The sequence below is a fragment of the Rhinatrema bivittatum genome, chromosome 8 (genome assembly GCF_901001135.1).
Source record: "Rhinatrema bivittatum chromosome 8, aRhiBiv1.1, whole genome shotgun sequence".
Taxonomy (NCBI): Eukaryota; Metazoa; Chordata; class Amphibia; order Gymnophiona; family Rhinatrematidae; genus Rhinatrema; species Rhinatrema bivittatum.
Window position 1 is genome coordinate 263,454,134 of NC_042622.1, and position 27,270 is coordinate 263,481,403.

Here is a 27,270-nt window from a genome sequence, read left to right on the forward strand (position 1 = left end):
TGGAATTTCCAGAACTGATTGTCTCTCCCCAGGGCCAGATCTCTGCTCCTTCCCTACGGCAAATGTTTCACTGATGATGAATGGACGTGACAGGGTAAGACTTTATTTTACCTGGCTCCAGAGTTCCCACCTTGAAAGCAGATATGCACAGGTCACATTCTAAGTTAGACAAACAATCCATTGAGGCCCAGTATCCTGTTTCTGACAGTGGGCAGGCTGGGTCATTTGGAAGTATCCAGCAGATAGTAATGGGGATTTTACTACTAACATCAGGGCTGGCGCAAGGGTATTAAATTCTGTAGGTGAAACTTTCAGCTGTGCATGTTTCCCCCCTCTCCCATTACACTCTAGCCAGAGCTGATGTCCTTTGAGAAAAAAGAAAACACAGTTAGGGAGGTTGACATTGCACTGGCTTCACATTGCAGGGGAACAGCTCATTGCTGCCATGGGGCCTAGCAACCAAGTGCAAACTATCCTATGATGGAGCTAGCCCCTTAGGTCAGCTTTGGGAGGGGAAGGGGTTCCCCCCAAGCAAGCAGAGAGCAGAGGCACCAGGATGGCTCGTCTGCAGCTGCTTTGATTCCTCCTAAGTAGAGTGCTGGCAGAGCAGTCACAGCAAGGAAGGTGGAGGCTAAAGAGGAAGCCAACAAGACTGCACTCCACACTGCAGCAGTGCTTCAGCTTCAACAGATGTCCAAGTAGGACTGGGACGATGCATCGGGCCTGTCCTGTCTTCATCCTTCCTGTGCACTGCCCCATTCATGCTGTTACCAAGTGCGCACACAGCTTCTATCCTGTGTGTATGCATGTGGACCACAAGGTAAACATGGTGATAGTGATAGGAACACAGCCTCATTGATTTGCATCTCTGCTTCTGACCTGCCAGTCTCCCTTTTAAGTCTCAGATTGCAAGAGTGAGCGAGACTGGCTGGCTCAAATGATGCTAGCCCAGAACCGGGACACTCTATGTAGCTGCCTAGTTTACCTAGGTCTTCTACCATCCTTAACTAACCTTCCTCTCCCAAATTCCACTGCTTAATTAATGAAGAAATACTTAAACTTGGTTTTCTGCCTCCAGTTCATTTCATGGAATATCCCCTAGTCCTACTATTGTGTATGAGGATAAATATCTGTTTTCTATTAACTTGTTCCACACCACTCATGACTGTATAAACCTCTGTCATCTCTGCCTCCTCTCCAAGATGAACCCTAACCTGTGTAACTTGTATTCATAAAGGAGCCATTCCATACCCTTTATTTTTGTTGCCCTTCTCTGTAACATTTTTTGCTAGTTCTGTATATTTTTTGAAATGTGACCACCAGAAGTGCCCAGTACTCAAGTTATGGTTGCACTATGGATTTTTATGAAGGAATTAGGAAGAAAAAGCGTTTCCTACTCCTTTCTAATATTCTGTTTTTGCTTTTTGACTACTGTTGAACACTGAGAGCTGAGGATTTCAGTGTATTGTCAGACTCCCGAGATCCTTTTTTTGTCTGAGTGGTAACTCCTAATATGGAACCCAGCATTGTGAACATTATAGTTGGGATTATTTTTATTATTATTTATTTTATTTAGAAGTTTTTATATACCGATGAACGTTGGGAGCATCTCATCGGTTCACATTAAACGAAAAAATCAGCTACAAGAGCTTTACAGTGAAAGAACAATGTGAATAAAATTAAGTAAAAAAAAAAAGGGATTATAGATCATAGAGTACCTAACAAGATAGGGACATGTGAAATAGAATAGAATTGAACGATTTACAATTTATATGGCATAAAATATGTAGCATAGAAATATAACTATTTACAAGAATGTCATGGAGGTCAGATGCGGGAATAGGAGTCAGGGGGGAGGTGTGCTGTTCAGAGTATGCTTGTTTGAAGAGACATGTTTTCAGGTTCTGTTTAAATTTGTTTGGGGCATGATTCTTGACGTAGTGAGGAAGGGAGCTTGTTCCAAAGGGTGGGCCCAGCTAAGGATAGTGCCCGAGCTTTAGTGGAGCTGAGCTTAGACTGTTTGGGTGATGGAATATGCGGTGTTGCTCTGTGTTGCTGTCTTGTAGGTCTGTTTGTGTTGTGAAAGGTAAGGTGTTCCTCGAGCCAGTGCATATTTTGGTTGTGGAGGGCTTTGTGGATATGAGAGAGAGATTTGTATGTTATTCTTGCAGTGACTGGTAACCAATGCAGGTGTTTCAGTACAGGGGTGATGTGGACCCGTTTGTGGGTGTTAGGATCCGGGCAGCAGCATTTTGGAGTAATTGAAGCGGTTGCAGTGTGCTTTTGGGTAGGCCTAGGAGCAAGCCGTTACAGTAGTCAATTTTGGATAGAATGAAGGCCTGTAGAATGGTGCTGAAGTGTAGAAGGGGTTTGTTTTTTGAGTGAGTGTAGTTTGAAGTAACAGGCTTTGATTGTTATTAATTAATCTTTTGAAGGTGAAATGTTTATCAATAGTGATGCCGAGGCTGTGCACAGGTTGGGTGGAGGAGAAAGGAGTGTTGCTTGACTGAAGGGGTGGGGAAATGCTTTGGGGTGCAATATAGAGTAGCTCTGTTTTGGCAGTGTTGAGTGCAAGGAAGTTGCTTGTCAGGAGAGTATTAATGACCGCTAGGGTGGAGTTCCAGGTCTCGGTAGCTTTGTTGAGTGCGTCATTTTACAGGTATAAGGATTTGCACATCATTGGCATAAATGAAGTGCGGGAGGCCTAGCTTGGTTAGAAGGTTATAGAGGGGGAGGAGATAGATGTTGAATAAAGTGGAGGAGAGGGAGGAACCTTGTGGAACACCTTGTGCGAGGGGGATGAGTTTGGATGTACAATTGCTTATCTGGACACTGTATCGTCTGTCCTGTAAGTAGGATTGAAACCATTGGAGGGCTGAACCTGTTATACCAATGTTAGTGAGGCGTTCTGCTAGTATTTTATGGTTGACCATGTCAAAGGCGGAAGAAATGTCAAGGAGTGTGAGGATATGTGACAGGCTTTTGTCAAGGCTTTTGAGGATGTAATCAGGAAGAGAGAGAAGTAAGGTCTCAGTGCTGTGATGTCGTCGGAAGCCGTATTGTGACTGCAAGAGAATGTTGTTTTTGTCAAGGTATTCAGTTAATTGTCGTTTAACTGACTTTTCTAGGATTTTAGCTATTAGGGGCAAGTTCGAGATGGGGCGAAAGATAATTTACTGGTTCCTTTGAAAGAGGCTTTAGTACAACCAGTACTTAAAAAAAAACAACCCCAAAACTAGACTCTAGCCGTGAATTTAAGAACTATCAACCGGTCTCTAATCTCCCCTTTTTTGACTAAAATAATAGAAACAGTTTTGTGGATGCCCATAACACGTTAGATATACAGCAGTATGGATTCAGGTCTGGACATGGCACAGAGACCTTGCTGTTATCACTCTGATGTATTTAGGCAAAGGTTTGACCTTGTCATGCTGGACTTATCAGCAGCTTCCAATACTGTTGATTATACTATGATATTAAATTGTTTACCAGAAATTGGGATAGGTGATTTAGTCTTGCGATGGTTTCTCTCCTTGAGAGAGAGAAGTTATCAAGTGCAAGTAGCTGGTAAGAAGTCCAGATTGTTTAAGATTTCACATGGAGTGCTTCAGGGTTCGGCCTTCTCTGCCCCACTTTTTAATATATAACTTTAAATCAATCTGTCATATTTGAATTGGGTGTCTGTTATCAGATCTACACAAAGATCCAATTTTATATTCCTACTAGAAGTTCATATAGTGATCTGTTGCAAAACATTTCTTGCTTGCTGTATTTACAATATTGACTAAGAATAGGTTAGTGATAAATATGGCGAAAACTGAGATCTTGTATCAGCTGGATTTCCGTCTAACATACCCCAATTTCTAACTATTGATCAATTCTAGCAAATCTATCTCCCAGGAAGTTCGTAACCTAGGTGGCATTCTTAATACTAAACTGTCATTTCGGCCATAAATTAAACAGTTTGTGCTTTCCCACCCCATTATAAGCTACAGATGCTTCACTGCCTGCGACCTGAAGACAGCAATACATTTCATTGTAATGTTGACTATTGCAATGCACTATGTATTGGTTTGACTCTTTACATGACGCATGCACTCCAATGTATAATGTATTCAAAGCTCAGTAGCATGGCTTGTGGCAGGAATTTCTATCTCCCAGCATATAAAACCTTACTTGTTAAAGTATCACTGGTTACCCATTACCTGGAGGGTTACATTTAAGTTTGCTCTCCTGGTATCTAAGGGCATTAATGGCCTGGTTTCAAATTTTGTTTTAATTCTCTTTTGAAACTATACCAACCTACAAGGACTCTAAGTTCAAGTTCACAAATGCCATTGGATGTTTCATCTTTTTAAAGTTATTTGACTAGATGAATCATGAAATAGCCTCTCCTGTGTTCAGGGATCTTTGATCTGGAATTCACTACCAATGTGCTTAAAAAGCAAAACTGGGCTTTTAAAGTTCAGAATGTTGGTAAAGGCCTTTTTTTCTTTCACCAGGCTTTTAATATATCAGGGTAGTAAGGTGAAGTCAGTCTAACACTGAGTGGAAGTTTCTGTGCAGAAAAAGTATGAGATTGGGCAAGTGATCTTTAAATTTCAGGTAGTATGATTGTCTATAAGTGAGTCATTTTTTGTTTTAATTGTAAACTGACTAGAAATGTTCATAGGTGGTTAATGTTTTAAATCAAACTGTAGCTCTCTAATTTCCAAATAGTTGGACCACCAAGCTTTATCCAATGACAGTTGCATGAGCTACCAAGCCTTGATAGCAAACCTTCTCCCCCACTTAATTGACTGGCATTTGCTAATGTTATCTGAGGAGGGGACTCCTTATCTACCCCCTTCAAATTCTTGGACATCAGCCACCAGTTCAGATTCATGTTTGTCCTCTCCAGCACTAACGACCTTACCCTTGTGAACAAGGGTCCCATCTGGACAACAAGGCCATCCTTAGAGGCCTCATCTGCACCTTTGCCCAAGGAACTGGATCTAATGCCACTGCCATGGAGCCCAGCAGCTGAACATAAAGCCACACTGAAGGATTTTTGGTGGAAAACTAGGGTTGCACTTCACTCTGGATCTTCTGAGTTCTCTACGCCATCAAGTGAATGACGCGTCTTCGTGTTGAAATGAGTACCCAGTTACTACAGGGACTGGGTTGTCTGCAGCTTGCTTTTCAAAAAGATTCTCATCACCCATCCCAGTTCCTGTAGGAACTATACCATTTAGTGATAGCTACTTTGCTGTCCTCTTCCAATTTGGCCCAAATCAATCAATTGTCCAGATAAGGGTGAATCAAGGCTGCCACTACTGTTCGTACTTTGGAAAAGGTCCTTGGGACAGTGGCTAAACCAACAGGCAGGGCTTGAAATTGGAAATGGCCACCTAATACTACAAAACAAAGATATCTGTTTATCCATCATGGGGATAAGGAGATAGGTCTCTGTCAGATTCAATTAGGTATTCCCCTTGTCTTACTGCAGTCAATGAAATGAGGTATTTTTATTGACCTCTTTCAAATCTAGGATAAGAGGATGAAAGGAATCTTCCATCTTGGGCACTACAAAGTAGATAGAACACCTCCCTTGACCCCATTGACAAGAAGGTCAAGGGCAATATTCTATATTGATGCAGTCTAGTGTTCCCTGAACTGCCTTTCAAGTGGAATGACATGGAGAAACCATAAAAAGCATCTGCAATAGGATGGGAAAACTCTCGAGCATAGCCATTTCAAATAATCTCGAAGACCCACTGGTTTGAGGTAATCTGGACCCACCTGGAAGAAGTCTTGATAAAGGACTTCTATCCTCTGCTCTGCAGCCTGGGTTCTGAAACCTTCATTGAGAGTTTTGGGAGGTACCTTATCCTTCCATAGATGAACGAAAGGACTGGAATTAACTGACAGGTCTGGATATCTGGCTCCTTGACTTGCTTCTTCTTGAGTCGCAGAACCAGTTTCTGGAAAAGTCTAATATGAAGACCTTTCTGGCTCGGGGAGCCTGGGCATGTTAGATTTGCCTTAGCCCACTTCTCAAAGTCTTCGCCAAGCCACAGCTATCTCTTAAAGTTTTTTGTTAAATTACTCTTAGAAATTGAATCCATTGACCAGTTTGAAGCTGGAGCACATGCCTGGCTGCTTGACTACCATCAGCTGATGACTGAATACTGGTAGGCTGAGATCAGCACAGAAACCTATAAGGGATGACATCAGCAAGTTTTAGTCTTTGTCGCCATCTGCTGGTTGGGCATCACCCATACATCTAGACTGGTCTGGCTTGATGAAGATAAATTGTCCTTTAGAGTACAATAAGTTTTTTTTCCATATCCTGTGTATCGGGATGTTTTAACAGTATCCACTCCCCCCAACCATGCACACCTGTCTTACTGTCAGCTTTCTCCACTCAAAGACTGCTCTATTTCCTTTTTAATTGTTAGCACTGATAGGTAGATGTTGTTCTGGTTAGGGATGAGCCCATCCAGTCAGAATAGGTGCCCTTCTTCCTAAAACGTTGCCCAAGTTCTTAAAGAATCTAGCGTCTTCCCTGTTCCGTTGGTTCATCCATCTATTGAGATTCGGGAGCTCAGCCTGCCTCTGATAATCCTACCCTGGAGGTTCTGTTCTTTGTCTCCTGCTTAAAAGCCTAACTTTGCCCTCCAGAACTCCCTTCCCTGTGTCACTGATACCCACACACATCTTGACAGCCACTTCCTCCCCAATGTTTTTCCTGAATAGGCTCTGGGTATTGATACTGTTGCTTCACCAGAATCGGGCAGTCACTGAGATGCTGAGGGGAGAGTATGGGGTGCGAGGCAAGAAATTGTACGGCAAGTTCTGTTTTTCTTTTGTCCTGTAATGGTGGCAGGAGGTGCTTGGCAGAACATAGTGATGTGGAAAATGCTGGTACAAGAACTCTGCTGTTCAGGCTTCTTCAGTGGCAGAAGGGAGGGCCCAGTCTGTGACGCCCTTTGAGCAGATTTGACTTTTTTTTTTTTTTTTTTTTGACCTCTCTCTTCCTTTGCAGGTCCTTATGTATGGGCAGCCGTACCGGATTTCACTAGAGCTGGAGATGCCGGAATCTCCCACAAATCAGGAGCTGGGGATGTTCATGGTGTCAATCATGTGTTACACAAAAGGGGGCCAAATAATATCTTCCTCCACCCGAGCGGTGAGTACCTGCAGGCGGGGGCATGGGAGATGGGGGGACACAACTCCCCTGAGTGGGGGAGCACCTGTGCCATGGCTTTATGTGACCTCTCTCCACCCTGCAGGCCATGCTGCATTATCGGTCCCGTGTGCTACGCGCGATGGACACCTTCTTCTACTCTGTCCTTTTGCTGACTGGCTTTCTGGAGCAGAAGCAGACAATTGAGGTGGAGCTGTACTCTGACTACAGGGAGGATTCGGTAGGAAGCGTGCTTGTGCTCTGTGCTGTACATGAAGGATTAGGTAGGAGAGATGCTCCTGTATAGGAACACTGTGTTCAGATCTATGTAGAAGTGTGGGAGAGCACACATGGGATACCATCCTTTCCCTTACAAGCCAGGGATTAGAATCCCTTTCTCGCTCTTACTTTTGCCTGTCTGGTTCAAGAGAGAATGTGTATGCAGACATTCAACCTACTACAAGCACATTTTCAGTCTTGGTACATCTATAGAAGGAGAGACTAGAAACCAGAATGTTTTCCTGTTAAACTTATAAATCTAGCCCAAAACTTGGGGGGGAAAAAAAACCCCCCAAAACCCTCGGCTGTCCTGTCCACCTCCACAAAAAGAAACGCGTGACAATCCTCAACCATTGCATCTAATAGTATTTAACATCAGCAGCCTTCCTCATAAATTAGTGTTGTAAAACTAGAATTCCTGCATATTGAGACCAAGAACATCTGGGTCACAAACGTTCTTACATTTATGTAGCACTTTAGTGTTGAACTGGGACTGTTTCTCAGGGACATAGCTGAGCCTAGAGGGTATGGGGCCTGAGTTTATTCTGGCCCAATAACCGCATGCCCTCCAATGCATTCCCCCCACCCCCCTTTCTGGCCCATTGCAGAATTGCAAATGTCTGGATTTGGGATAGAGTAAGACATAAGAACATGCCATACTGGGTCAGACCAAGGGTCCATCAAGCCCAGCATCCTGTTTCCAACAGTGGCCAATCCAGGCCATAAGAACCTGGCAAGTACCCAAAAACTAAGTCTATTCCATGTAACCATTGCTAATGGCAGTGGCTATTCTCTAAGTGAACTTAATAGCAGGTAATGGACTTCTCCTCCAAGAACTTATCCAATCCTTTTTTAAACACAGCTATACTAACTGCACTAACCACATCCTCTGGCAACAAATTCCAGAGTTTAATTGTGCGTTGAGTAAAAAAGAACTTTCTCCGATTAGTTTTAAATGTTCCCCATGCTAACTTCATGGAGTGCCCCCTAGTCTTTCTACTATCCGAAAGAGTAAATAACCGATTCACATCTACCCATTCTAGACCTCTCATGATTTTAAACACCTCTATCATATCCCCCCTCAGTCGTCTCTTCTCCAAGCTGAAAAGTCCTAACCTCTTTAGTCTTTCCTCATAGGGGAGCTGTTCCATTCCCCTTATCATTTTGGCAGCCCTTCTCTGTACCTTCTCCATCGCAATTATATCTTTTTTGAGATGTGGCGACCAGAATTGTACACAGTATTCAAGGTGCAGTCTCACCATGGAGCGATACAGAGGCATTATGACATTTTCCGTTTTATTCATCATTCCCTTTCTAATAATTCCCAACATTCTGTTTGCTTTTTTGACTGCCGCAGCACACTGCACCGACGATTTCAATGTGTTATCCACTATGACACCTAGATCTCTTTCTTGGGTTGTAGCACCTAATATGGAACCCAACATTGTATAATTATAGCATGGGTTATTTTTCCCTATATGCATCACCTTGCACTTATCCACATTAAATTTCATCTGCCATTTGGATGCCCAGTTTTCCAGTCTCACAAGGTCTTCCTGCAATTTATCACAATCTGCTTGTGATTTAACTACTCTGAACAATTTTGTATCATCTGCAAATTTGATTATCTCACTCGTCGTATTTCTTTCCAGATCATTTATAAATATATTGAACAGTAAGGGTCCCAACACAGAACCCTGAGGTACTCCACTGCCCACTCCCTTCCACTGAGAAAATTGTCCATTTAATCCTACTCTCTGTTTCCTGTCTTTTAGCCAGTTTGCAATCCACGAAAGGACATCGCCACCTGTCCCGTGACTTTTTACTTTTCCTAGAAGCCTCTCATGAGGAACTTTGTCAAACGCCTTCTGAAAATCCAAACACAGTACATCTACCGGTTCATCTTTATCCACATGTTTATTAACTCCTTCAAAAAAGTGAAGCAGATTTGTGAGGCAAGACTTGCCCTGGGTAAAGCCATGCTGACTTTGTTCCATTAAACCATGTCTTTCTATATGTTCTGTGATTTTATTTATTTATTTGTAGTTTTTTATATACCACGGCACGTAATGCACATCACCTCGGTTTACAGCAAACAGTAATTCAGCCACAGCCTTTACAATAAACATAGGTGGAAAAAGCCAAATGCTTGTTTAACAGTTAACTAGGAATATAAATATCATATACATATGTGTAACAAGGATAACTGAAATAATTAACTTAGGCTGTCCTGTAGGGAGATTTTTCAAGGGAATAATACGGACGGGGGGGAAGAGAGTCATGGGGGTAAGGGAAAAGCGGGGTAGGGGGGAGGAGTCAGGGGGAGGTTGAGCAGCAATGTATGTAATTTGCATGAGTCCCCGTCCGTCAAGGGTAGGCTTTTTTAAACAGCCATGTTTTTAGGTTATGTTTAAAATTTCTGTGGCAAGGTTCCTGGCGCAGCTTTGAGGGCATACTGTTCCATATTGTGGATCCTGCTATGATGAGCGAGCGTTCTTTTGTAGATGCATGTTTAGTTTAGGAGAGGGGATCGGCAGTCTGGCCTGATGTTGGGATCTGGTTGGACGGTTTTTTTTTGTTTGTTTTTTTTTTAAATAAGGTGATCTGAGAACCATTGCATGTTTCGGTTATGGATGGCCTTTGTGTATCAGCGTAATAGATTTGTATATGATCCTGGATGCAACGGGTAGCCAGTGAAGGGATTGAAGCGCGGGAGTGATGTGTTCGTGGCGGTGCGTGTTGGTGATGATATGAGTCGCTGCATTTTGTAGCATTTGTAATGGTTGTAACGTGTTTTTTGGTAGGCCTAATAGCAATGCGTTGCAGTAGTCAAGCTTTGATAGAATAGTATCTTGTAGTACTGTGCGGAAGTCGTGTGGGTGTAATAGAGGTTTGATATGCTCCAGCGTGTGGAGGCTAAAAAGTCCGTGTTTTAGTGTCAGTGATGAATTTTTTAAACATAAAATTGTTGTCTATGATGCCAAGGCTGCGGACTTGTTGTGCAGTAGGAGGGCAGCCTTTGGGGTAGGACAGTTGTGTTCAGTGAGGAGTTGTTTGCAGATGATATGATGAGAAGTTCAGTTTTGTTGGTGTTGATAGCGAGAGAGTTGTCGGTGAGAATTTTTTTTATTTCTGTGAGGGCTGCGTTCCAAGTGTTCAAGGCATTTGAGAGAGAGCTGTTGATAGGTATGAGGATCTGAACATCATCTGCGTAAAGGAAGTGTCGAAAACCCAGTTTTGACAGGAGATGGCATAGTGGTGTGAGATAAATATTACCACGGAGAGACAGAAGAATTAAATCAGTCCCGAAGCATCCAAATTTTTAAATATGCAGTATTTTTATTCATCAAATCGGCAACTCCATTGCTCAAAGATGCGGAATTAACTTAACACCGGGTCCCCCGACACGGACCCGTGTTTCGCCAAACGCGGCTGCGTCGGGGGGGAACAGTGAATTCTTTATGGCATTCAAACTAAAATAGAAGAAAAACTATTAAAGTATTTAGCATAGAGACTGATAACAAAGGTGGATCCTATATTATCAAAACAATGAATACAGTATCATATCGATAAATATTTTTATGAACTCTATAAAAAGAGAGCAAACAGTGCTAATGCTATAGGATTTTAGCCTAAATCAAATTCGAGTACAAAATTCAAGTAAAGGCACCAAGCGGACACGAAAATCAAAACTTGGGAATACGTGCGAGTAACTATCCTAGAAGTGATAACGGGTTTTAAAATACATCATATATATTTTTAAACTAGTGAAAACTCGAACTTAATATAATAAATCAAATTTTATCTATTTTAACCTGTTCAAATTTATATGATTTAGAAATATCTAACAACCATAAAAATCTAATCGCATGTCAAGAACTATGGCGGGTTACCTTTAAAGTTAGACTTTTAGACGGCGTTTTCGGCAAGGAGAGCCCAGAACGCCGACACTGCTCAATATTTAAAGTGCAAGGCACGTTCATTTGTTAAGGACACTAATCATTTTATTCAAACTTTGGAGAAATTAAGATTACCTTTGGATTCGGGTGTTTTTCTGGTATCTCTAGACATCATTTCATTGTACTCAAACATCCCCCAACAGGAAGCTTTAAATTTGATTGAGGAAATTTTGAATCAACGCTCAGAACCAGTACGTGTTTCTACTTCTTTTCTTCTTACACTTACACGGTTAGCTTTAACAAAAAATTACTTTCAATTCCAAACCACAATGTTTCAACAAATCAAGGGGACAGCTATGGGAGCCACCATGGCTCCCAGCCTAGCTTGCCTCTATGTAAGTAAATTTGAGGAGGATTTCATCTACACATCAGCATGGGCTCCCTTCATACTTACCTGGTTAAGGTATATAGATGACATTTTCCTAGTATGGATGGGTTCTGATATTCAATTTTATATGTTTTATGATTGGTTAAATTCACGTAATAAACACTTGCAATTTAACTTCATAATTGATCCTAAATCTATTGCTTTTTTAGATGTCACTGTTTCAGTGGATAATGACAGTTTCAGTACGTCTATTTTTCGAAAAACTACGGACAGGAATACATTGTTAAGATTTGACAGTCATCACCCTACCCCTTTAAGATCAAACATTCCAATAGGCCAACTATTGAGGCTAAGACGGATCTGTTCTACTCGTGATGAGTTCATTACTGAAGCTAAGCAGATGATAGTAAGGTTTCAGGAACGGGGGTACCCACGTCGAATTCTACATAGAGGCCAAAATGAGGCCAAATGGCGTAAAAACCCATGCACCATCACCCTATCTACCTATAAATCAACTCTTCACCAATATAAATCCAATACATTAAGATCCAAGAGGAACTACTACGCATCCAAGATCCACCATCTAATCTTCGACGCTAAAGCCCTCTTTAGCTACGTCTCTAACCTCACACAAATAAACCCATCAGAAATCGCTCTCAACCAAGCCAAATCTAAAGCGGAAGAACTAGCGCTATTTTTCAATAACAAAATAAGCAAACTACTAACTCAGCTGCCCCATAACATCACATCTACTTCAACACCACCTCAGACCGCCTTCAAAAATACCCGCTTAGAAGAACTAGAACTCACCTCTTCCATTGAGATCCAAGGTATACTACGGAAAATGAAACCATCTTCTCACCCTTCGGATCACATCCCCTCGAAATTGCTTCTATCAATTCCTGACTCCATCGCCAAATCCCTGTCAGACATCATAAATTGCTCAATAACACAAGGATCTTACCCAGATGACCTAAAATTGGCCTCTCTCAAACCACTACTCAAGAAACCTAATCTAGATCCTAATGACCCAAACAACTACAGACCGATCGCCAACCTCCCCTTCATAGCCAAGATTATGGAGAAATTGGTGAACACCCGACTCTCAAACTACATTGAAGAAAATAACCTCCTATCCCCATCACAATACGGATTCCGCAAAACACTAAGCACGGAGTCCCTCCTCATCTCCTTAACAGATTACCTCATCCTGGGCCTCGATAAAGGTCAAGCCTTCTTATTGATCCTACTGGACCTTTCTTCAGCCTTTGACACCGTCAATCATTCCCTACTCATTAACCAGTTAACCGCCATAGGCATCTCAGGCACAGCACTCTCCTGGTTCATATCCTTTCTCAGCAACAGAGGATACAAGGTCAAGATCCAGAACAAAGAATCCTCTCTACACCCGTCGTCAGTAGGAGTCCCACAAGGGTCCTCCCTGTCTCCTACTTTATTTAACATTTACCTTATACCATTATGCCAACTACTCACAGACCTCAACCTCAAACACTTCCTTTATGCGGACGATATCCAGGTCCTGATACCCATTAAGGATTCCTTCGCAAAAACTCTGGCTTACTGGGATACATGCCTTCAAAAAATTAAACTCCTCCTCACCAGCCTAAACCTGGTATTAAATTCCGGCAAAACTGAACTACTGCTCATCGCCTCAGAGAACAACCCCATTACCTCTGCACAGCAAGCCACGCCAACAATCACACAAGTGAGAGACCTAGGAGTCCTAGTTGATAATCGCCTGAATTTCAAAGCCACTATTAACAAAACCACCAAAGACTGTTTCTATCAATTACAAGTTCTGAAAAGAATTAGACCTCTTTTCTATGCCCAAGATTTCAGAACCATTCTGCAAGCAATCATTTTTTCAAAATTAGACTATTGTAACACCATCCTACTTGGCCTTCCCGCTTCATACACCAAACCGCTTCAGATGGTGCAAAATGCAGCTGCACGAATTCTGACAAATACCAGGAGAAGGGACCACATAACCCCTATTCTAAAGAACCTCCATTGGCTACCGATACACTTTAGAATAATATACAAGGCCATTCTCACCACATATAAAAACATCTACCAACTGGCTCCCATTGACCTACAGATCCCTCTCCGACTACACAATTCGTCAAGACCGACAAGAGATGCATACAAGGGTTCGCTACAGGTTCCACCACCCAAATCTACCAGACACAGCACACTAAGAGACCGAGCTTTCTCTACAGCCATCCCACCGTTATGGAACTCCATACCCTCAAATCTTAGAATAGAACCATGCATCTCAACCTTCAAAAAAAGACTAAAGACCTGGATATTCATACAAGCCTTCCCAGACGTCAATTGATCTAATACTTACAAGCCACCCCTAATCTCCATCTACACTATGGTCGACCTTATCTCCTATCGTTTACTTGTGTAAATTAATAACCTGTCCTTTCTTTTCCTCTAAGCCAAGTTCTTATCACCTTGTTATATGTAACTGCCTTTTCAGCACTTTGTTATTGTTATGTTTACTTTGCACCCCTGTTTTATGTGAACCAGCATGATGTGACTGCTGTCTCGAATGCCGGTATATAAAAAATCTAAATAAATAAATAAATAAATAAATAGAGCTTTTAAAAGAGCTCTGTATGCCAATCGTGAATATCTATTTTTACCGCAAACTAGATCGTCTAATGATTGCTTTAACTGTGTTCTCCCATTCTCTACTCATATATATTGTGTCACCAACATTATTAAACAGTATTGGCCCATGTTGTCCATTCACAAGATTTTTGATGTTCCAATTAGGTTTTCATTTCGTCGGGGTCGCAACCTTAAGGATGTTTTGGTACATTCTCAACTGTTGGAGTCCACCACAACTGAAATAACTCAAAATTTAGGTCATGGTCCATGCGGACACTGTTCAGTGTGTCCTTTAACGTCCAATTTAACTGTTTTTGAACATCCCATATCACACGTTAGATATAATTTGAATTTCACTTCAACATGTCAAACCAAGGGTGTGATTTATATAATTATATGTCCGTGTGAAAAATTGTATGTGGGCAAGACATCCCGCCCCATTCGAACTCGCATCATTGAACACCGTTCGAATATAAAAAACAGTAGAGAAACAGCTCCCCTAGTCACACATTGGACGTCTATGGGACACACCGAATCAGATATTAAATTTTATGTTCTCGATGTAGTTTTGCCACCATCACGAGGAGGTTGTTTCTCTGATATAATAGCACGCAGGGAACAAAAATGGATTTTTAAACTAAATAGTCTCACCCCTGCGGGACTCAATAACGAAATCGAGTGGCAATACTTTCTTTGACAGATTGCTGCCGTGCTGGATTCTGAATGGCTGGGCGTTACCTTGGTAACTTACTTGTGATTGGTTAGTGGTTTTGGCGCCAATCCTGACACTTTAAATATTGAGCAGTGTCGGCGTTCTGGGCTCTCCTTGCCGAAAACGCCGTCTAAAAGTCTAACTTTAAAGGTAACCCGCCATAGTTCTTGACATGCGATTAGATTTTTATGGTTGTTGGATATTTCTAAATCATATAAATTTGAACAGGTTAAAATAGATAAAATTTGATTTATTATATTAAGTTCGAGTTTTCACTAGTTTAAAAATATATATGATGTATTTTAAAACCCGTTATCACTTCTAGGATAGTTACTCGCACGTATTCCCAAGTTTTGATTTTCGTGTCCGCTTGGTGCCTTTACTTGAATTTTGTACTCGAATTTGATTTAGGCTAAAATCCTATAGCATTAGCACTGTTTGCTCTCTTTTTATAGAGTTCATAAAAATATTTATCGATATGATACTGTATTCATTGTTTTGATAATATAGGATCCACCTTTGTTATCAGTCTCTATGCTAAATACTTTAATAGTTTTTCTTCTATTTTAGTTTGAATGCCATAAAGAATTCACTGTTCCCCCCCCCGACGCAGCTGCGTTTGGCGAAACACGGGTCCGTGTCGGGGGACCCGGTGTTAAGTTAATTCCGCATCTTTGAGCAATGGAGTTGCCGATTTGATGAATAAAAATACTGCATATTTAAAAATTTGGATGCTTCGGGACTGATTTAATTCTTCTGTCTCTCCGTGGTGATTTACATATTGTTTGTGGAGAGCAGTTTCCGCTCCTTTTGATGTTTATGGACTTCTCCGGTGAGATAAATATTAAACAGCATTGACGAAAGTGCAGATCCTTGGGGTACTCCTTGTGTGAGGCTTCTAGGTTTCGATTCACTTCGTCCACTTTTAACACTGTATGTCCTATTGCTCAGGTAGGATTGGAACCAGAGTAGTGCTGTGCCGGTGATACCCATTTCAGTTAGGCGTGTGATGAGTGTGTTGTGATTTACAGTGTCAAAGGCAGCAGATATATCTAGAAGGGCGAGTATGTATGCGTGGCCAGAGTCTAGGGCTTTTAAGAGTGATTCTGATAGGGATAGGAGAAGCGTTTCAGTGCTGTGGTACTTTCTGAATCCATATTGAGATGGAAAGAGTAATTGATGCTCGTCTAGTTATTCGGTGACTTGTTTGTTAATGATTCTTTCCATTATTTTGGATAGGAAGGGGAGGTTCGAAACTGGATGATAGTTCGCTGGGTCAGAGGTGTCTAGGTTTGATTTTTTTAAGAGTCTGTTTTATGATGGCATGTTTGAGTCGAGAAGGAACTGTGCCCAGTGTGATCGATTTGTTGAGGATTTTTGCTATGGGTTTAGCTATGGTAGTGCGGAAAGAGAGAAGTGTTTTTGTGGGCATTGTGTCTGCGGGGTGTAGAGCTGGTTTAATTTTTATCAGTATTGACTCTACTTCTAAATGAAATGTATTTTCAAGATTTGTAAGCTTTGCTTCAATATTTTTTTTATGGGTGGCTGGTGATGGTTGGATGGTGGAGGTTGATAGGGTAATAAGAGAGAGTTTGTTTAGAACACTTTACACTATTTTTCCTGGCACTGAAGTCAGGCTAACTGGTCTGTAGTTTCCCGGATCGCCCCTGGAGCCCTTTTTAAATATTGGGGTTACATTAGCTATCCTCCAGTCTTCAGGTACAATGGATGATTTTAATGATGGGTTACAAATTTTTACTAACAGGTCTGAAATTTCATTTTTTAGTTCCTTTAGTACTCTGGGGTGTATACCATCCGGTCCAGGTGATTTACTACTCTTCAGTTTGTCAATCAGGCCTACCACATCTTCTAGGTTCACCGTGATTTGATTCAGTTCATCTGAATCAATACCCATGAAAACCTTCTCTGATACGGGTATCTCCCCAACATCCTCTTCAGTAAACACGGAAGCAAAGAAATCATTTAATCTTTCCGCGATGGCCATATCTTCTCTAAGTGCCCCTTTAACCCCTCGATCATCTAACGGTCCAAATGACTCCCTCACAGGCTTTCTGCTTCGGATATATTTTTAAAAGTTTTTACTGTGAGTTTTTGCCTCTACGGCCAACTTCTTTTCAAATTCTCTCTTAGCCTGTCTTATCAATGTCTTACATTTTAACTTGCCAACACTTATACATTAACCTATTTTCTTCTGTTAGATCCTTCTTCCAATTTTTGAATGAAGATCTTTTGATAAAATAGCCTCTTTCACCTCCCCTTTTAACCATGCCGGTAATCGTTTTGCCTTCTTTCCACCTTCCTTAATGTGTGGAATACATCTGGACTGTGCTTCTAGGATGGTATATTTTAACAATGACCACGCCTCTTGCATGCCTTTTACCTTTGTAGCTGCACCTTTCAGTTTTTTTTCTAACAAATTTTCTCATTTTATTTAAAAACATTTATATACCGCTATCTGGAAATAACAATCATATGTTTAGAATTTTACAAATATCAAAATAAAAACAAACTATCTCCATTCTTACACTCTTAATGTTAAAATAAATTAAAAAAAAAATAAAATATGCATTCATTTAATATTTAAATATTTATCAGTTTCCCTATTGAAAGTTTTTAGTATGAGAGCTGTGGATTTGCATACTGTCCCCTTCCTGTCATTAATTCAAACTTGATCATATTATGATCACTATTGCCAAGTGTCCCCCCACCATTACCTCTCTCACCAAATCCTGTTCTCCACTGAGAATTAGATCTAAAATTGCTCCCTTGTCTGTTCCTGAACCAATTGCTCCATAAAGCTATCATTTATTCCATCCAGGAACGTTATCTCTAGCGTGTCCCGAAGATATATTTACCCAGTCGATATTGGGGTAATTGAAATCTCCCGTTATTACCGCACTACCAATTTGGTTAGCTTCCCTAATTTCTCTTAGCATTTCACTGTCAGTCTCACCATCTTGACCAGGTGGACAGTAGAATACTCCAATCACTATAATCTTCCCCGACACACAAGGGATTTCTACCCATAAAGATTCAATTGTGCATTTAGTCTCATGCAGGATGTTTATCCTGTTGGACTCTATGCCATCCCGGACATAAAGTGCCACACCGCCTCCTGGTGCATTAGCATACAAAGATTTCAAAGTTTGTTTTTTGTTTGTATTTTCATTCTGCTTTTTAATTGATAGGGATAAGTTAGAATTTTTTAGCTCAGGTGAGTTTTTAGTTACAGGCACTTGGACTACTTTTCTAATTATTGGAACCTCACTGTCGGGATGCCCTAATTCTAATGCATCATTAGTATCCTTTAAAGATACCTCTCTCCGAACCATGCGCTGCTGAGTGACTGACTGCTTTCCCCATTGCTTTAGTTTTAAAAGCTGCTCTATCTCCTTTTTAAAGGTTAGCACCAGCAGTCTGGTTCCACCCTGGTTAAGGTGGAGCCCATCCCTTCGGAAGAGACTCCCCCTTCCCCAAAAGGTTCCCCAGTTCCTAACAAAACTGAATCCCTCTTCCTTGCACCATCGTCTCATCCACGCATTGAGACTCCGGAGCTCTGCCTGCCTCTGGGGACCTGCTCATGAAACAGGGAAGCATTTCAGAGAATGCTACCATGGAGGTAGTTTCTACCTAAGAGCCTAAATTTGGCTTCCAGAACCTCCCTCCCACATTTTCCTATGTCGTTGGTGCCCACGTGTACCACGACAGCCGGCTCCTCCCCAGCACTGTCTAAAATCCTATCTAGGTGACGCGTGAGGTCCGCCACCTTCGCACCAGGTAGGCATGTTAACAGGCGTTCCCTGTATGTACCTGGATCAGTCCAGACCCTGGGTTATGTCACCAATCCAGCAGAGGGAGGCAGAGAAAACATTCTAATGACTCTGACGTATACCCTGGAGCACCACCTGCAGTCCATCAGTATTTCTCTGTCTCCCAGCAGAGGTGGATGTGCCTAACCCTGCAGTCTGTGGTAGTTTATTTTTTTAGACAGGTAGTTTAGGAGTTAGTTTGTTTTTTTTTTTGTAGACTTTCTTTTTCTCTTTAAGAGAGGCTGTTCTTTTCATTTAAGTTATTTAAAAAAAAAAAAAAAAAAGTGTGTTTTCTTCACAGCTGTTCACTGCCTACCGGGAGGTTGCCAAGTCCTGGGAGGACTATCCCTCCTGGTTTTTGAGGCTGCCGGAGTTGGGGAGGTTTTGTACCCAGCAACAACTCCTGGCAGGGGTGATACCGGGGGGCCCGGCTCTCAACCCTACTTGTAGCAGCTCCTGGGGGTCCGGTTCGTCAGGTTTAAAAAAAAAAAAAAAAATTATTCTTGACAGCTGAATCGTGGGTTATTTACCTTTGGAGTTCGGGGCTGCGCCTTTGTTTTTTTCGCCGGAGCTTCTATTCATTTTTATAGTTTTTCTTTTCGCGCCGGTTTTTGCTTTGTAATGCCGCAAGGCGCAGCCTGCCGCAAGGCGCAGCCTGCCGCGCTTGTGGAGACACGCACGCAGCTCTCCAGGGAGAGTCTCTGTTCATCCTGCCTCCCCGGGGGGGAAGGCTCGTCAAGTTTGCCAGTAACAAAAGGGACTCTGCCACTTCGCGCGACCCCAAAACATCGGCCCAGCTGCTCTCCTGCCCCAGACTCATTTCCCTGCAGTGCTGGGACTGAGGCACTCCTGTCTACTCTGAGGGTGGCGACTCAACAAGCTATTCAGGGTGCTTCAGACCCGCCTCCGCTGTCGCCGCAGCCAACGGTCCCTGGGGGGGGGGACAAGCCACGTGAGGCAGGGTCATATTTATCTGCTGATAGCCTGGAGGAGATTTCAGACTCTTCTTCTGCTTTTTCAGAGGATTTTTTCTTCGCAAAGCTTAAAAATCTAAGGAATTTCATAAGAAACATAAGGGTCTCTCTTCTGATCAGAAGTTAAAGCCACATTCCTCTAAAAGGGCCAGATCTAAGGATTTGGGAGTGGGGTCAGCTCTGAAGCATCCCCTTCGTCCGGGTCTGGATCAGACAATTTTTTTCTTCTTCAGAAGATTCTGAACATGGCTCTTTACCTATCCCGGACAAGTCCCTGCCGGAGGAGAATTTAAATGAAGATCCTGCTTTGGGTGCTAGTTCAGACCCTCATGTGGCGTATGGAGATGATCTCAAAGTAGTCCGACTGTTTAGAAGAGAGGAACTTGGTCCATTTAATTCCAGCAATTTTACTGGAGTTGGGTCTAGAGGCTCCAGTGAAGGATTCTCGGATGGGTAACATTGATCCAGTGTTGCTTGGCCTTAGAAGTCCCACAACATTTCCTTTTCATCTTTCTCTCACTGACCTTCTCTACAGGGAGTGGGATACTCCTGAGTTGGTGCTTTAGGTAGCACGAGCCATGGAAAAATTGTATCCATTTCCTGAGGAAGCTTTGGAAATTTTAAAATTTCCTAAGGTGGATGCCACTGTTTCAGCCGTCACTAAGAAAGCAACTATTCCAGTAACTGGAGCAACGTCTCTTAAAGATCTCCAAGATCGTAAGCTGGAGGTTCAGCTTAAGCGAATTTTTGAGGTTTCTGCTCTTGGTGTGTGGGCAGCCATGTGTAGTAGCTTAGCTTTGCGAGCTGGACTAAGATGGGTCCAGGCTTTACAGAACAATTCTTACCTTTCTGAAGAGGAAGTTGCACAGGCTTGTAGACTGGAAGCTACAGTTGCTTACAGTGCAGAAGATTTATATGATCTCCTTAGGACCTCGGCTCGTTCTATTGTTGCCTCACTATCTGCTCGCAGACTTCTCTGGTTGAGGAATTGGTCTGCAGACGCATCCTCCAAAGCTCAATTTGGTGCTTTACCCTTTAAGGGAAAATTGCTATTTGATAAGGAATTGGAAGATTTAATTTTGTCCCTTGGGGAAAATAAGATTCACAAATTACCAGAGGACTGTCCTAGACCTAGAAGCTCTTTTTCTTCTCGCTCTCGTTTTCGGTCTAACAGAAGATTTCGTTCTTCTCATCTGTTGGCTCCTCCAGCTAAACAGTCTTCAGGTAGACATCAGAATTGGTCTCAGTCTTTTTGTGGTCGCCGCTTTGGCAGACCTGGATCTTCCCAAGTCTCAGGAGGCACAAAGTCTGTCCAATGAGATAAGGCCAGTCCTTTCTCCGGTTCCCGTCATAGGGGGCAGGCTGTCTCTGTTTTATGGAGAATGGGCCAGATGTACGTCGGATCAATGTTTAATTGTTTAATTAAATTGTTTAATGTTTAATTAAATTGTTTAATGTTAAATTAAATTAAATTATAATTATATTAAATTATAATTAAATTAAATTATAATTAAATTAAATTGTTTAATGTTTAATTAAATTGTTTAATGTTATGCTGCACGTTCTCTGTTCAATACTTTGTCTATTGTTTAATGTACTCCCTTTACCTTTACCATGTTTAATGTAACGCCTTACCGGCGACAGTTTTGTTATATGGAAACCGACTTGATTTGATATGTATATCGAGAATGTCGGTATATAAAAACCCTAAATAAATAAATCAATGGGGTCTATCAGTGATAAATCAAGGTTACGCTTTAGATTTTGTTCAGCTTCACCACTAGTTTCTAATTTCCCCGTGTTCTTCTCTACAAAAGCATCTCATAATACAAGACTCGCTACAGCGTTTAAGCGACCTAGGAGCCATAGTTCCAGTTCAGCATTGGAGAGGTCGTTATTCAATTTTCGTCGTTGTTCCCAAAAAGGAAGGAACCTTTCGTCCCATTCTCGATCTCAAGAGTCAACTGTTGTCTAAGGATTCCAAAGTTTCGGATGGAAACTCTCCAGTCTGTCATAGCTTCGGTACACAGAGGAGAATTTCTAGCGTCTCTCAACCTCACCGAAGCTTATCTTCATATCTGCATTCAATCAGATCACCAGAAGTTTCTCAGATTTTGCATTCTGGAACAACATTATCAATTCAGGGCTCTCCCATTCGGATTAGCCACAGCTCCCAGAACATTTACCAAGATAATGGTTGTGGTGGCCACACAACTCAGGAAGGAGGGCCTGTTTAGTTCATCCGTACCTGGACGACTGGTTAATTCGAGCAAAGTCTGAATCTTTGTCGTTATACAATCTACAGGGTAATCAGCCTTTTGCAGTCTCTAGGTTGGGTGATCAACGAAGACAAGAGTCACCTATTGCCTTCCCAATCTCTGGAGTTTTTGGGTGCTCGGTTCGACACTCTTCAAGGGATAGTGTTCCTTCTGGAGCATCGCCTTCTCAAGCTTCAATCACAAATTCGGGACTTACGGTCTATTCCTATTCCTTGTGTGCAGGATTACTTGATAGTTTTAGGTTCAATGACCTCTACTCTGGAGTTGGTTCCCTGGGCCTTTGCACATACGAGACCACTTCAGTCTGCATTGCTTTCACGCTGGAATCCGGTTTCGGAACTATACCACCTTCCCCTTCCTCTTACAGAGTTGGCTCGTTCCAGCCTAGATTGGTGGTTACAGCCAGCGAATCTACAATGGGGTGTACCTCTAGAGATTCCGAAATGGACTGTGGTCACTACAGATGCCAGTCTTTCAGGCTGGGGAGCGGTATGTCAGAAAACATCTGTGGAAGCGCAGTGGTCGATCATCTTCTAGAGACCAGAGCGGTTCGTTTAGCCTTAATCACTCTTCAACCTCTCCTTTGCGGGAAGTCGGTACGGATTCTTTCTGACAATGTGACCACGGTAGTTTACATCAATCGCCAGGGAGGAACCCGAAGCTTACTGATAGCTCAGCTGATCGCCTGGGCGGAACAACATCTGCTCAGCATCGCAGCCTCACACATTGCTGGGGTAGGCAACATTCAAGCCGACTTTCTCAGTTGACATCATCTCGACCCAGGCGAGTGGGAACTGTGCGAGGAAGCGTATCATTTGATAGGCTTCCAACAGATGGTCCCTCCGGCAATGGATCTCATGGCCACATTTCGGAATACTAAAGCCCCTCAGTTCTTCAGTCGCAGAAGGGAAAGAGGAGCGGAAGGAGTAGACGCTCTGGTTCTTCCTTGGCCAAGGGATGTTCTTCTCTGTTTTTCCTCCTTGGCCTCTGATCAGCAAGGTTCTACGTCGGATAGAAGTTCAACAAGTCGAAGTTGTCTTAGTGGCTCCAGAGTGGCCACGCCGTCTGTGATTCGTGGACCTGGTCAGTCTAGCACTGGACGGTCCTCTTCGATTTCGGGATCTACCGTGCCTTCTGTCTCGGGGTCCAGTTTGTTTGGAAGAGGTCGAACGCTTCTCTCTAGTGGCTTGGCTTTTGAGAGGCATCTGTTAAAGAATAAAGGTTATTCAGATGCCGTAGTAACTACCTTATTGCGTTCTAGAAAGCCTTCTACGTCTTTGGCTTATGCAAGGGTGTGGAAGGTTTTTGAATCTTGGTGTAATGAGCATCAAGTAGATCCAGTTCACTCTTCTGTTTCAAATATTTTATCTTTTTTACAAGACTGATTGGCCAAGGGTTTGTCCTGTAGTTCCTTACTGATACAAGTGGCAGCACTTGGATGTTTTCATGGTAAGGGTCAGGGATTATCCTCTGTGCAACATCTTTGTCCCCCATTTCGGAATCCTTGTCCTGCTTGGAGTTTGAATTTGGTCCTTAGGGCTCTATGTTCGGCTCCCTTTGAACCCCTTAATCATGCGACTTTGAATCTCACATTGAAAGTGGTATTTCTTGTGGCCATTTCTTCAGCTCGTAGAATTTCAGAGTTGCACGCTTTGTCTTGCAGAGAGCCTTTTCTTAGAATTTCTGATACAGAAATTTCATTATGGACTCTATCATCTTTTTTACCTAAGGTGGCATCGTCTTTCCATTTAAATCAGTCCATAGAGCTCCCGGCTTTTCCGTGTTTAGATTGTTTGGATCCTTCCTCTAAGGATCTTAAGAAATTGGATGTTCGAGCACTGTTGCGTTATCTCGAAGTTACTAACAATTTTCGATTGTCTGATCATTTGTTTTTGTGGAGTGGCCCTCACAAAGGTCATAATGTTTCTAAAGCTACGATTGCTCGTTGGTTAAAAGAGACAATTCGTTCAGCTTCTCTTCTTGCTCGTCGTGATCTTCCTGAAGGTGTGAGAGCTCATTCCACTAGGTCACAGGCTACCTCTTGGGCGGAATGTCAGTTTCTCCTCAGGAGATTTGTAAGGCAGCGACTTGGAAGTCATTGCATACTTTTGCTCGTCATTACCTCTTGGACGTTCACGCTCCAAGTTCGGCAGCCTTCGGAGAGAGTGTTCTCCGAGCGGGACTCTCTGGGTCCCACCCTAATTGAATCAGCTCTGGTACATCCCAGGGTCTGGACTGATCCAGGTACGTACAGGGAAAGGAAAATTTTGGTTGTTACCTGCTAATTTTCGTTCCTGTAGTACCTTGGATCAGTCCAGACACCCACCCTTTATGTCTGTGTATTATATTTCTTTTTGGAGAGTCCGCTCGTTCACTGGGTGTTTAAACCGCTTTTCATGCTGTCAATTTTTTTCTTGATATTTTCTTATTTATTCCCAAGATTATTTTTTGGGATCCTGCTTCCATTTAGGATTTGTGAGTTGGAAATTCGTTATCCTGTTTAGAAAGCTAGTTAGTATGTTAGTAGTTAAATTTCTGCTTTGATACTGGTCAATACTGATGGACTGCAGGTGGTGCTCTAGGGTACACATCAGAGTCAGTAGAACGTTTCTCTGCCTCCCTCTGCTGGATTGGTGACATAACCCAGGGTCTGGACTGATCCAAGGTACTACGAAAATTAGCAGGTAAGAACCAATTTTCCTATCCTCACACCCACCAGCCACCGAGCTGCCTACATGCTTAATAATCGAATCACCAACTGTGACGGCCGACCTAACCCTTCCCTCCTGGGCAGTAGGCCTTGGGGAGATATCCTCAGTGCGAAAGGACAATGCACCACCTGGAGAGCAGGTCTTTGCTACAGGATCCTTTCCTGCTGCACCAGGTTGATGCTCTCCGATCATGAGACCTTCTTCCTTCAAGGCAGCACCAAGGCTGCCAGTCTGAAGTTAGGACTTGGCTACTATGTCCATGAGGTCTCGACTATATACCTCTGTCTGCCTCAGTTCCTCCAGGTCTGCCAATCTAGCCTCCAGAGATCGGACTCGTTCTCTGAGAGCCAGGAGCTCTTGGCATCACACATACAATTTCTCACTGGCGGGTAAAAAATAATACATGTGACACTCGATGACTGTGTCAATGTGGGTCCCCCAAAGTTTAAGTTCCTTTGCCTGCCCCCTTGTATATAATGGCCCTACCCAGGTTTGGCAGTAGGACTGGACTTAAGTCAATTTATAACCTGTTATAATTATAAGGAGGTATTTGGGATTTTGAGAGAAGAAAATGCTCCTAGAAATTGTTCTGTAATTCTCTTGTTTCGTTTCCTTTTAGTATGTGCCAACACTTGGAGCCCTGATTGAGATTCAGAGCAAGCGAATCCAGATCTATGCAGCACAACTAAAGATTCATGCACACTTCACTGGCTTACGGTAAGCAGCACAATGGAAGGTGGGGTAGGTTGGGGGGATGGTACTTCACTAACCTGTAGTAACCAGCTGGGAAGACTGGTCCCTGAGAGGGCTTCAGAATGGGATATATCGGAGCTGGTGACTGTTCTCTGATCCTGTATCTTTCTCTTCCCGCAGGTACCTGCTGTATAACTTCCCTGTCACCACAGCCATCATTGGGGTGGCAAGCAACTTCAGCTTTCTGAGTGTCATTGTTCTGTTCAGCTACCTGCAGTGGGTGTGGGGTAGCGTGTGGTCCCGGGAGCACATCCGTATGCGGGTGAGACCCTGAACAGAGGCAGGGGGTACATGTTCGGTGCACGTGTACCTGTATGTATCTGGATTTGCACTGGTCCACTCATGGGCTCCGTACTTTTAGGTGCACCTAGGACTCTGCATGCCTGTTCTGTACACGCCTGTTCTTGGCATTCTCTGTGCTCCTTTCTCCTTATGCTGCCCTGTATCTTTCTGTGTCTCTGTCTCTCAGATGAATCTCCGAGAGGGAGGAGGCAAGCTACTCAAAGAGGAGACACAAAGCAGCATTTCAGGTGAGCTCCGCCGCCTGCAGTTAGAATGAACCCTGGGTTGCTAGCGTGGAGGAAGGAGCAGTGAATGGTGGGCTTCTGTGTAGAAGACTAGGATGAAGGAGCTAGCACAGTATTTTTGGTTGCTAGCTTTTTTTGTTCCGTCTCCCACAGGCAAACTTCAGCCAGCAGCAAAAGAGACTCTGGAAACAATTGGCACGATCAGCAGCCCAGTGGGATCTGAGTCGGGCGAAGGTCTGTATGTTTCTGGCCCAGGGTCCTAGAGGGTGTTCTATTGGATGGAGCCCCTCCTGTGCCCGGAAGCCACCACAGCTCCCCCATGGCAGAGGCTTAGTTCATATGATAGTCTCCCTCTAAAGCTGAGTTAGAAATGATTTCTGGGTGTGTGGTTTTTTTTTTTTTCCATCTTCTTTTTTAGAGAAAGAGTTCCAGGAAGAAGAATCTCTTCTGTTAGATGTGAATTTCCCTGCACGGACATCAGCAAAAGTAACCACCCCCCTCACACAAGGCGTAGATGCACCATGCACAGCCCTGCTGGTGGGTGAGGAAGCACCACCTGTGCCCGCCGTCCCCCAAACAGAACTGCGCCACAGAAGTGCCTGTCCAAACCTCGAATGACCGGAAGGGGGCATAGGGCCAGTCCCCCGTGGCTCCTCTGTCCCAGGAGCTGTGCTCCCTCTCGTGCACTGGGCCCTGCATGTGGGATATGGATAATCTTTTGGAACTGTTTACCACCAATGCCTTTACATTTCTCACTGCTTCTGTTCTTTCACACAATAAACATCTATGAGCTTTGCCCAAACCTCCGCCTGTGCTGATTGGAACAGGAATTTTGTGGCCTGTGTTCTGATGATTTTGCTATCCTGCCCTTGCACCTTCCTGCCCTACCCCCTCCCCTTCCAGGTCAGGGGACCAGCATGCTCCAGTGATCCCCCTTAATCTACCTTATAAATGGGCTCTGACCGACGGCCCGCAAATGCGCAGTAGAGAGCAGCTCTACCGCGCATGTGCGGGCCAGCACGTTGGTCAGAGCCGTGCGTGCCCGGAAAAAAAAAAATGGCGGTGGGGCCGCAGGAGCGGCGACGGCCGTGAAGCAGGAGCGGGAGGAGA

At 43.1% G+C, this 27,270-nt stretch overlaps 1 protein-coding gene across 2 annotated transcripts in view; it reads left to right on the plus strand.

The window, feature by feature from the left end:
* Nucleotides 1–26,956, plus strand: part of BSCL2 (BSCL2 lipid droplet biogenesis associated, seipin) — a 30,226-nt gene extending 3,270 nt beyond the window's left edge. Inside the window, exons 3-10 of one of the 2 annotated variants that reach the window (XM_029614851.1) lie at nucleotides 13–94; nucleotides 7,028–7,171; nucleotides 7,275–7,409; nucleotides 25,500–25,597; nucleotides 25,754–25,895; nucleotides 26,103–26,163; nucleotides 26,314–26,394; nucleotides 26,579–26,956. In XM_029614851.1, coding sequence (XP_029470711.1) covers nucleotides 13–94; nucleotides 7,028–7,171; nucleotides 7,275–7,409; nucleotides 25,500–25,597; nucleotides 25,754–25,895; nucleotides 26,103–26,163; nucleotides 26,314–26,394; nucleotides 26,579–26,778 — 943 coding nt within the window. In that variant the 3' untranslated portion in view covers nucleotides 26,779–26,956. The remainder of the gene's footprint in view (nucleotides 1–12; nucleotides 95–7,027; nucleotides 7,172–7,274; nucleotides 7,410–25,499; nucleotides 25,598–25,753; nucleotides 25,896–26,102; nucleotides 26,164–26,313; nucleotides 26,395–26,578) is intronic. The other variant, XM_029614852.1, reaches the window with a different exon arrangement.
* The last annotated feature ends 314 nt before the right edge of the window (nucleotides 26,957–27,270 follow it).